General features: G+C 38.8%; 1 protein-coding gene across 1 annotated transcript in view; it reads right to left on the reverse strand.

Annotated features, from left to right (window-relative positions):
* Positions 1 to 642: 642 nt before the first annotated feature.
* Nek10 (NIMA related kinase 10) overlaps positions 643 to 12,291 on the reverse strand; it is a 163,321-nt gene continuing 151,672 nt past the window's right edge. The window contains exons 33-36 of the mRNA XM_042680289.1: positions 4,561 to 4,669; positions 3,501 to 3,553; positions 3,362 to 3,417; positions 643 to 837 (exon numbers count right to left, since the gene is read on the reverse strand). Coding sequence (XP_042536223.1) covers positions 768 to 837; positions 3,362 to 3,417; positions 3,501 to 3,553; positions 4,561 to 4,669 — 288 coding nt within the window. The 3' untranslated portion in view covers positions 643 to 767. The remainder of the gene's footprint in view (positions 838 to 3,361; positions 3,418 to 3,500; positions 3,554 to 4,560; positions 4,670 to 12,291) is intronic.

The raw sequence follows: 12,291 nt of genomic DNA on the forward strand, positions 1-12,291 counted from the left end.
GTTTTAAGTTTTCTTTCAAAGTTAAAAAAAATGAGGGAGGGGCTGGGAAGGTGGCTCAGTGGTAAAGCGCTTGCCTTGCATGCCTGAGGCCCTGGGTTCGATTCCTCAGCACCACATAAGCAGAAAGAAAAAAGCCGGAAGTGGCGCTGTGGCTCAAGTGGTAGAGCGCTAGCCTTGAGCTGAAGAGCTGAGGGACAGCACCCAGGCCCAGAGTTCAGGCCCCACAACCGGACCCCCCCCCCCAAAAAAAAAGAGGGAGACAACAAATCACCCGATATATCACTTTGGGTGCTGTAATTTTCTTTATCTAAAACTTTATATATATATATATATATATATATATATATGGAAGGCTAGATACTTTCAAAAATAGTTTTAGCAATCCCGAGTATAAAATGTTCCTTTGAAAAATATGACAAGTTTAAAAAAAAATATGGAGGGAAGTTCTGTGTGAGTTCCCCCACCCCACCCCTGCCACCACCTCCTCCTAGCAGTTCTGCAGCATTTTCTCCCAGAAGCACATTGACAGCCCTGCCATCTTGTATATAATGCATTCTGAGAATGGAAGCCCCAGCCTTGTAGCTGTTCCGCATTCCACCCCAAGAGAACCTCTAGGTAAAAGTTCTGCAGGCCTCAGAGAAGTTTGCTTTGCTTTTCTCTTCCACACCCTTTAGCAACATCCAGTCCTTGGGCATCTTGAAGTGGTGGCTGAAGTCCAGAACTTGAACTTCACTGGGGAAACCAAGTCCATTCAAAATGCAGTGTTTTCATCTTTTGGTTGGGTGGTTCTTGGTCCCCCATGGGTAGGAGTGATACCTAGAAGATTCAGAGAGGTCCCTAGAGTCACAAATATGTCCATGTTCAGATTTAGTTTCCAAGCTGTGGCTCAGGCATGTAAGCAAATAAATCACAACTAAAAAAAAAATTATCTTTATTAGGATGGGAACAGTTTCATGAAGTTGTTCTGTTTTTGCTGAAATTTACTGTTAAGTATTTCTCAAATTATGAAGTAAATTGGAACTAATAATCCTTTATGGGCAAAATCAACACCAATTCCAAGTAGGTTGTACTACGTTTACAGGTTTAGGTTCATCAGTCATGAGAAAATAAAGTGATGAAAGTTGATTCAATGTAGATTTCTATTATCCTGTATGCTATTTCTTAACTTCTTCATCACCACTACCACAACCACCACCACCACTATCATCATCATCATTACCAAAAAACATTATGAGGTCATCCTAGCTAAGCGCCATTTGGAAAGAAACACATCCAGAATAACGTTGTTATTCAACTTTTGGGCTGTGTACTATCGTTTCAACTTATGTGCACATCATCTGGCCAATCATGAAGCCATTAGGGACTGATAAATCTTCAATTTAGATTGTAGTTTATGTTTAGGGAAGAAAAGAGAGTTGCCTTAATGGGCCAATGATGCCAAAAATAAGAACCTTACATCTAGTGTTTCATTTGCTATCTTGTTGATTTCTACAAAAATATGAAGATTTTCCTTGCCCTTGATCCTGACTCTATGTGGAAATGCATATAGAATGACAACAGTCACTTTGGCTCCACTACAAGCCAACGGTACTTGAAATCTGATGCTGAGCATCAAGAAACAGAGGCACACTATCCACAATAGGCTGAGTGTGCTCAGCCCTGAGCAGAAAGAGAAAACTGAAAAACAAGTCCCGGGATGGTGGGAGGAAAGTGATAGTAGAAATGGTCATTTCTATTAATAATATATATTAGCAATATAAGAATTACTCATCATTTCTCTGTCGTTGCAAATCACAACAGAACTAAATTCACAAAAGTAGTATTTTGGAAATATATTAGCAAGCCCAAAGAACAAGTAGTTGAAAAATCTTGGTGTGATTCATAAGGAAAAAAACTTCATTGAAATGAGAAAAAAAAAGGGGGTGGGTGAGGGGAAAGTGGTAGAGACTGAACTAACCTCAAAAAAGAATGTAATTTCCATGTAACAACTGTCTTTCTCTTGTAGACTAATTGCTATCTTTAAAGAGCACTCTGAAACAGTTTAGGATGTAATCACAACATAGGTTGTACTGTGCCTTTAAAGCAACCTTGAGCCATAGGAAGTAAGTGTGTAGATGTTTTCAATCCATCAATCCATCTGATGATTCAGCTATGGGTAACTCCTTGGAAAAGCCACAGCAACTCTTGTGAATAGACATGTTCAGTGATGGGATCCTCTCATCCACACCACTTCCAACTATGCTGGTCTGATTCCTAACTTCCCAGTACCTCATGTCTTTTCCTGAGGATCTCTCTGGTGACTAGAACCTTCTTTGTCCACCTTTACAAAAGGACAGAAATACCAAGGAATCAACACTTCTTGGGAATAGGCCTCAATTATAGTGGCCAGAGGATAACTATCCTCACTGAGTTGGGAAAACGAGGTACAAGTTCTACATTGGCCGAGTTTCCAGTGGGATCAAACTCCGGTAAACCACAATAGAAATTTGCTTGATAATGAAACCTTTATTGAATAACTTCTTCACTCCCTACCACTGTTTCCTGAAATCACCTCGCAAATAAATGACCTGCACTCAAATTGTGCCAACACTGTGCCAGTATTGAAATTATACGAATCCAATGCCGGGCACCAGTGGCTCATGCCTGTAATCCTAGCTACACAGGAGGTTGAGATAAGCCAGCCCAGAAAAGAAAATCCATAAGATTCTTATGTCCAATTAAGTGCCAAAAGAAGCCAGAAGTGGAGATATGGAGATGTAGCTCAAGTGGTAGAGTGCTAACCTTGATCAGAAAAACTCAGGGACAACACCCTGGCCTTGAGTTCAAGCCCTAAGATTGGCAAATATATATATATATGAATCCAGAATCAGATTTAAATGGATAAGAGTATATTTTATCCCCAGTAAATTGAAGCAAATAGAAACACTTAAAAACAAAGGCCCTTAACTTTGACCTAGCTTAATTCACCCAAAATGGTGATTCTTCCTTTACTTGCATTTTTTCCCTAGCATTCTACAAACAGTAGGTAGATTTTAGTGACAGGAATCTGAGTTTCCAGATTTTCTAGAATGAAACAGGAAAATATTTAATTTTAAAATCCAATCTAGATATCTTTCCCCATTTAATTATACTCAATATTTTTACTATGTGACAACTTTTTTTTCAATAACAGCTGTGTCCACAAAAGGATGTGTAATATATTTCCTACCCAGGTTTGTATTTAATAAACAAAGGTATAAATTGTTTAAAAGGAAAGTGTTAAAAAGAAAATGCCTTTCAGAAGTAAGGACAGAGAAAACAGAACTACTATCTGATGATCTCACTTCATTTTCCACATTTGAAAAGAAGCTCTAGATCTCACCTGTTAGATACAAAATTATAATAGCCACTCTCCTCTAGGACTTCTTCAATCACAGTCTAAAATTGAAAAATAAAATGAGGTTAGCATTGAATTAAAGGCAACAAAACCAAAGCATTCAGAGACACTGCAAAGACCTCACCTGCATTTGTTCATATGTGATTCCCTCTTCCAAATCAAAGCTAGTGGGGAGACCTGAAACAGATAAATTGTGGAAAGTCTGACATTTGTTTCACACTTTCCTTCATATATTTTACGGACAATTATTACTTCAACTTCAGTGAAAATGGGTCAAATGCTTTTTTCGTTCACTAACATATATTAATGTTACAAAACAATGAGCTCCATTCTTTTCACAGTAACTGTGTCCTGGCAAAGTTTGGCTTGTTTGCTAACCGTTGGCATGCCTTGAGCCATGCCTCCAGCCCTGCCTTTTGCTGGTTTATTGTAGAAATGCAGTCTCATTGACTTTTTTGGCCTGGATTCCATCTGCAATTAATGAGTAAAATGCTTGTTCAGGTGAGAGGGTAGGGTAGGGTAGGGAAGGGTAGGGTAGGAGAGCACAAGGGAAAGGGAGAGGAAGGGGAGGGAGAGGGAGAAATGAGAGTGGGAAGGGAGGGAGAAAAGGGAAGGGAGAGAGGTAAGGGGATAATATGTCCTAGGTCAGCTACAAAATGGTTGAGCTGAGATTTGGGTCTCAGCATACAACATTCAGGTTTCCAGACTTTTTGCCTTTAATCTCTCTACTCTGCCTTCCTATGTGAAATTTATGCCTGAAATAAAAGAATTAAATACATCTAGTATAGATTCTTCCGGTAAGTTTCAGGCCTTCTCCATTTTGAAAATTTGAGCTTCCCACTTCTGCTTCGTATCTAGAAGCTTTGGGACATTTGACCTCCCATTATCAGATAAGCAAGATGCAATAAAAAGAAATTCTCTTTTACATACAACTTCTGCTGTTTGTTTATGATATTAATAAATGATCAAGGCAGCTGACACAGATGGAAAGATAAATCTCAGGGAATATCTAGATTCTTACTATATATCCCTTCTAGCTATGGCCATAAAATAACAAAAATAAGCTCCATTTTTCTTTTAAGTTGAAAATACTGTTTTAGAAATAGCTATTAATTCAAACTGTCTGTGTGTACATGCTTGTGCACGTGTGTTTAACCCAGGTTACCCATGTTAACAACCGTTACCTGTTTGGTCATTTAGGGACAAGCTGTTTCCTTCTGATGAATGATGTAATAAGTGGTAATCTGCTGTAAAAAAGTTGGGCTCAATTGGTTCTGGAGATCCTTGAGATAACTAAAATAGAAGGGAAAAAAAACAAAAGCAAAAACAAAATTTATTTTATATTCAGAAGCAAAGGACGGGAGACCTAAGCAAAAACAAAATTTATTTTATATTCAGAAGCAAAGGACGGGAGACCTCTGTGTGGGATTTTCCATTGCTGGAACTATGTCTCTGCACAGAAATTGAATGCTCTGTGGTTTTCTAGCCCTTGCAAATAGATAAACATTTTCTTTCCGAAAGAAATTGGAAGCAGGCAAATTAGAGTGAAAGCAAGTAAGACAATTCCCTGGTCACATGAATATATATATATATACATATATATCATAGCTTTATGAACAGAATAAAAATGGAGAAGTTGATAGCTTTGTAAGAGCAAAATAAAAATGGATCGAAAAATAATGGCATGGGCCTGGGCCATGAAGATGTTATTTTTAATCAGGCGTAGGAGGAATAAACTCCAATTATTCAACAGAACAATATGTTTAGTCCAAACCACAATCCTGTTTCATGCATCTGCTTTGAACAATGTCTTCTTGTGGAACCAAGGAAAAACAAGTTTCTTAATAGATTTTTCTAAATTACTGCTAATTAATTTTAATCTCCAAACATTACTGCATAATGTTCTGAATAAAGAAGTATTTGGACCACTGGCAGAATGTATTAAGGTTCCATATATTTAATGCCCTTCTATAGAGCTGACATTTTAAAGACATTTTAAGCTAATAAATATTTTTTCAACTTCTTTCACCTTCAGTGTCAACCAGTACTTGGGCAGACCAAGTTTTACTGCCTGAGTTAATATAATACTTTGGAAAATGTCCAATATTAATAAACCAGAAGCAAAGGCATAATAATTTAAACTGTGTTACTTTGGATACATATACTCTGTTCATGAGTTAAAATGTATCATTACCCAACCACATGGGAAAACTGGCAGAATACTATAACTAAATGCCGACTCTGTGACCCGGAGAGTTCACACTTGAAGACATGGAAGAAATGAATATATCCATCCATCAAAAGACAAGTACAAAACATTCATGGAACCTTATTCATGCTAATTGAAAAGTGGGAAAATCTCAATGGTCACAAAATAGACAGATATTTAACAGAATGGAGCCACAAAAGCAATAAAAGAGAACAAACTAGTGGCTGGGAAGTTGGCTCAGTGGTAGAGTGCTTGCCTCGCATGCATGAAGCCCTGGGTTCGATTCCTCAGCACCACATAGCAGAAAAAGCTGGAAGTGGGCGCTACGGCTCAAGTGTAGAGTGCTAGCCTTGAGCTGAAGAGCTGAGGGACAGCGCCCAGGCCCAGAGTTCAAGCTCCACAACCAACAACAACAAAAAAAGAACAAATGTATGTGTGTGTGTGTATATATATATATATATATATATATACACACACATATTTATATATATATACACATATTTATATGTGTATATATGTATACATATATATATATATATGCAGCTTCACTATTATGTACAGTCAGCTGATGGCAACATGAATTAGATAATGGTTACATTGTGGCAAGGGATGTGGCTTGACCAGGAAGGAGCCCTTTTTAGGTTAGAAAGCTTCTCTGTATTGATGGAGAAGGGGGGAAATCAAATGTTAATGTATATGTAAAAGTAAATGGAAAGAATGTGGGTGGGTAGGTGTGCACGTGTGCACGTGTGCTAGGGTGCACACACATGCCTTTACTGCATTCTATACCTTACAAACACTTTACAGTGAGAGAGGTAGGGAAGGCAAGGGATAGTGGGAAACCAACCAAGGAGGGGGCAGCAAATGCTCGACAAGAAATGTACTCATTGCCTTACTCATATAACTCCGTACAGCATCGTGACAATAAAAAAAGACAGAAAGAAAGAAAACTTTCCATCAGCAAGAAGTCCTAGCTGATTGTTCCATCATTTATTTTGGATATTTTAAATACTGATCACATGCTTTTCAGTCTCCATGTTACCAAATATCTACAACGTTAAAGAAAAATGATTCTCTCGTCCCTCCCTCCCTCCCTCCCTCCCTCCCTCCCTCCCTCTCTCTCTCTCCTCTCTCTCTCTCTCCTCTCTCTCTCTCTCTCTCTCTCTCTCTCTCTCTCTCTCTCTCTCTCTCTCTCTCTCTCTGTCCCTAAACATTTTTGTGTAAGGCTAGCACTCTATCATTCGAGCCACAGTTCCATTTCTGGCTTTTGGTAGCTAATTGGAGATAAGAGTCTCACTGGCTTCTTCTTTTCTTATTCTTGAAATTTCATTTTCCTTACTTCAGTGACACCTGATAAAATTAATAACATACTTGTAATCCAACAAGACTGGAAGATTGCAACATACTGAAATGCAGAAGCTGTCACAGAAACATTATGAAAAACTTTCTCCTCCTAGCCATAGAATGCTAGAAAGGTTGCCTTAAGGATTCTGCATTTCATGTACCATGTGATATTTTTTTTTGTTTCTTTGTATGTTCCTCCTCCACAGTATAACCCCGGTTCTCACTATATTTGATGTCAGTGCCCTGCATCTTGTATATATACTTCTCTAAGTTGGGGAGGGGAAGGGGAAAAAAAACAAAATGCTTAAACAGGTTGACCCATTGTAACGATGAGATGTATAAGACACTATGTTGAAAAACTGAAAAACAAACTTTACAATTTAGGGGGGGAGGGGGAGGAAGGGGGAGTGTAGTTGAGGAGGTGGGAGGGAAGGGATGGTAGGGGAAAAACAAAGGCGACACAACATCGCTTGATAGGAAATGTGCTCATTACCTTGCTCATGTAACTGTAACCCCTCCATACAGTATTTTTACAATAAAAAATATTTAAAAACAAGAATTCTGCATTTCATGCAAGTGGCACTGTAGCTCAAGTGGTAAAGTGCTAGACTTGAGCTGAAGAGCTCAGGGGCAGTGCCCAGGCCCCAGGCCCTGACAAAAAAAAAAAAGAAGAAGAAGAAGAAAGAAAATCAAAAAGAATTCTGCATTTCACCAGGCACCAATAACTCACACCTGTAATCCTAGCTACTCAGAAGGCTGAGATCTGAGGATCATGGTTCAAAGCCAGTCAGGGCAGGAAAGTCTATGAGACTCTTATGTCCAATTAAACACCACAATCCAAAAGTGGAGTTGTAATTCAAGTAGTAAAGTGTTAACCTTAAGCAAAAAAGCTCAGGACAGCACACAATCCCTAGAATCCCTAATTTCAAGCCCTAGGTCAACACCAAAAAAAAAAAAAAAAAAGGAGGAATTCTGCATTTCTCCTGTTCTACCTAGAACATCACTCTGACTAAGCCTCTTAATATTTCTTATGATGCTGAAATTTATTTCCTGGTATTAACTTTGAAATAAGTTCAGATGGGATTACTTTTTGTGTGGTTGAGTATTGAAGTCATTTGACTGATTGAAAGCTTCATCCTAATTATAGAAATCATACTCGACTTCATTATTAAATATATCTTGGAAGTGTGAAGATTTCACAGCCAAGGAAGAGTTTTAAAGCCTCAAAAAAAAAAAAAGGTATGCTTCTTGCAGAGGCGAGACTATCATCTAAGATGACAAGAAGAAGGTTTTTGTTGCTGGTGATTTTAAACTTTGAAGAGACGCTTTTAACATTTCCAGTCTATGTCATATTATCCATCTCCTTTACCTTAAGAGCTATAGGTCCTAAAAAAGTCAAGAACCAAAATTAGCCAGGAAATTCACAGCACTTCTTTTTCTTTTCTAGATGTGAACATTCTTTCAACAATTTGTATATTACTATGAGCCAAATAATATGAGGTATACAGCGTTGAGTGGGGAGGGGGGGGGGGTGGTATGATCTGGCTTTTGGAACACTTGCCATCTGACCAGGAAATGTGGCTAAAGCAGGAGAGACAACAGGGCAGGGCAGTAGATCTTGAGGGTGATGAGGAGCTGTGCTCAGCTTCCTGACAGAAAAGAGCCAAGAAAAAATGGGAGCAAAACCATAAAAGGTGGATTTGAGCAGGTGAGAGGAAGCTAAGCGCACAGTTCAGGTGAGAGTGACTTGAAGGTAAAGGTCAGACATTGCTTATTTATGACAAAATGGTGACAGGAACATGATGTGAATCTATGCTGTGGAGTTCCAGGCTTTCCGACTGCAGATAGGAGGGGGAAATGGCATCACAATTCAGTGAGAGTTTGTTTGTTTCTGGTGCCAATAACTGGCACCACTCAACATGTCAGGTCATAAGTACAATGCATCTTGATGGATATCACTCCTTTCATCATTATTCCACATCCTTGTTTTAATCTTTGGTCTAGATGATGTTTGTATGCAATGATCCGCCACCTACATCACTTGGGGCCAGCACCCCCAATGACCCCACACTGTACCCCTGTGCCAATTAGAAACAGCTGCCACTTCCCCCAGGGATCGCTCCAGCCAATCCTTCCATCCAGGTGTTCTAAGATGGGAAATAACCTGCTCACTTCTCAGTGGCAGCTTTGCTAGGAGAATTGTTTTCATAATATAGGGAAGCCAGGCACCAGTGGCTCACACCTGTCGTCCTACCTACTTAGGAAGCTAAGATCTGAGAATCGCAGTTCAAATCCAGCCAGAGCAAAACAGTCTGTGAGATTCTTATCTCCAATTAACCACCAAGAATTCAGAGTGGATCTGTGGCTCAAGTGGTAGAACATTAGCCTTGAGCACAAAAGCTCAGGGACAGCACCCAGGCCCTGAGTTCAAGCCTCAGGACCAGCAGAGAGAAAAAAAAATGTTGCTGTGAAATCCCTGGTCTGAGAAGAATCAGGCATTAAATATTAAACACAAATAAACATGTGACCTTTTTATTTTTAAACTCAAACATTTACAAGTAGATTAAACAACACAATGAAGTCTATCAATCCACTACCCAGCTTTAAATTGTCTAATCTTGCCTCATATATCCTCCATTTCTCTTTCTTTCTATGTCCTATACTCAGAGTTTAGAGAAGAAATTCTGTACAACATTTAGTGCCATCTATATGGATCTTGAAAAATACAGATTTTTTTCTTTTAGAAAGAACAACCATACAAATAACCCATCTTAAAGGAGTTATTAATTCCTTAATAAAAACAAGTATGCCATCAATGTTTGTATTTTACTGGTGATCTTATAAATACATTTTAAAACATTTTAGAACTTAAGTTAGAAAGGAGTAAGTCCATATATTACAAGTCATTGATATTTGCACACTTTACTCAACAGCAATCCCTCTCCTCCTTTGGCTTCTCACTCCTCCTCTCCTCTTGCCTTCTCTTCTCCCGACTTCTAGCTATTTGTTTATTGAAGAAAATGTGTCACTTTTTCCTGTAAAATTTCTCAATATATGTTTTGCAGATTGATAATGCCATTTAATATGAGCTCTTACTCCCTGTATTTGCCGCTAGATATAGACCAGGAAATGGCAAAGTTTTTTAGCAGTAGCACGTGCCTATCATGAAGCTATGCAGGAGACTGTAAGTAGGCGGATCACAGACTAAGACTAGCCACAGACAAAACCAAGATCTTGCAAGAAAAATAACTAAACAACAAAGGACTGGGGCCTAGCTGAAGGATAAGGCACCTGCCAAGCAATCATAAGGCCCTGAGTTCAAATCTCAGCAGTGCCAAAAGCAAGTTATATAGCAAATGTCTTTGGTTAGGGGGCCAAATGGTTTCTTTCCATCTTAGCTACTTGGCTGAATCTATCATATAAAAGCAGACATACCCATAAGTAAATGAATATATGTGGTTCTGGAAATAAGATTTCATTCGCATTATCAGGCAGCAAAACAGAATGACTTGAGGGTTAGGGTTTTCTGAGTTCTGATTTAGAGTCTTGTCAGAGGTAAAGATAAGCTTTAGAATAAGCACAGCATAGAGATTGGATCTCCATCAAGTGGCCTCCACTATCAATCTGCCTCTCCTTTTATAGTATCAGCAGCTATGGGCCATCTTATCTTCATCCATCTTTATTTATGGATGAAGAATTCCAAACTGTAGAATGCATTATTCCTTCACTAGTTAGTAACTGAACTACTTGTATCATAGAAAAAATGCTTCTATTCATCATCAGTTAGAGAATAAAAGAATAAGCATTCTTCCTTTTGTACACAAGTTTTGAAATAATGAATCCGTTTCTTAGCATTCTCCACAGATAACCTATGAGAGATCTCTTTTATGTCTCTTCTTTAGTATCATTAGGAACTCTTGGATTTAAACATTATTTAGTGTTTTCAATCCATTGTGGTAAATATTTTTAGAGATATGCCATAGCCAGTGAGAACCTCTTCAGGTTGAATCCTGAATTCGTGTGTGTGTGTGTGTGTGTGTGTGTGTGTGTGTGTGTGTGTGTGTGTGTGTGCATGTGCTGGGTACTGAGCCCAGGGGTCAGGCATGCAAGGCAAACACTGGATACCAGGTAGGTAGAGCCCTCAGTCCTCTGAGTCTGATAGACACTCAGTACACTGTGACAGCATCCATGCTATGTTCTCTGTTATGTGAAGATATTCCATGCTACTTCATGCTCTAGGTCAATCAGATTTTTCCACAGAATCATGAGTAAGAAGCTCATTGGTGACTGATTTGTTTCTAGGACATTTACTAAACATATTTAAAAGTTTGTGTTTTCTGAAGGTACGATTTATCACGAGTCATTTCTTGTCCAGCATTGTTACCCTTCATTTTTCTCCTATTATCCCTTCCCTCTCCCACCTCACCCACTCCTCTCCCCGCCCTGAAGTTGCAAAGTTCATTTCCAACAGAATGTGAGAAATGGACTCATTACCTTAACTCATGTAACTGTAACCCTTCTGTACAGCATCTTTACCACAAAATAAAATTTAAAAATATTAAAGTTAGCCCACTTAAAAATATTTATCATGAATTTATACTCAGCACACTTTCAACGCTAATTTGAATTAATCTCTTCTATCTTGCCGGTCTTTCTCCTTTGCCCCCAAGATGAAAATCCTAGTTCCCAAAGCCCCACGTATAATGACTCAATCGCTTTATCCTCCTTTCCTCCATACAATTTCAGCCAACACTCAGAAGACTGGACTGCAAACCACCTAAGATGAGCTTTAAGTAAAGAGCTTAACATCTTAGAAAAAGGCTTTTGCAGTTTTTGATTCCTCTATATCTCCCACTGGCTCTTAGTCCATTCATAAGTAGGCATTGCCATCCCATAATGACTCCAGCTGGAGACATGGGGTCGCTGCCTGTCAGAAAAAGAGAAAAGGAAAACCCAAGCACGTTTTCTATGCTGACCCACTTACTGCTGTGCTGGTCCTGGAGTGGAGCACTGGTATGTTAGGCTAACTGGCCACTCCTCTAGGTTTAGAAAATAAAAACCCCATTTCCAAACCAAGAACGTTACAATGAAAAGATGGCACCAGAAATGGGGAACAGAGATCACAACTTCTCATTCAGGTTTAGTAAGACCAGATCTTTCCACATTCATAAAGAAATGCATGACTATATTATATGTCAACCTATTTTGACAAAGAATATAGAATATCAAATATAGAATATATAAAGATTGAAGATAGTCTCCATTCACTAATTGTACATCCAGAACCTACCACATGTCTGGATCTATGCAAGACCTCGAGGAAACAAAGAGAAACAAACCGCATCTGACTCCCACTCACTTT

Source organism: Dipodomys spectabilis, unplaced genomic scaffold (genome assembly GCF_019054845.1).
Source record: "Dipodomys spectabilis isolate Male_0828 unplaced genomic scaffold, ASM1905484v1 ptg000054l, whole genome shotgun sequence".
Taxonomy (NCBI): domain Eukaryota; kingdom Metazoa; phylum Chordata; class Mammalia; order Rodentia; family Heteromyidae; genus Dipodomys; species Dipodomys spectabilis.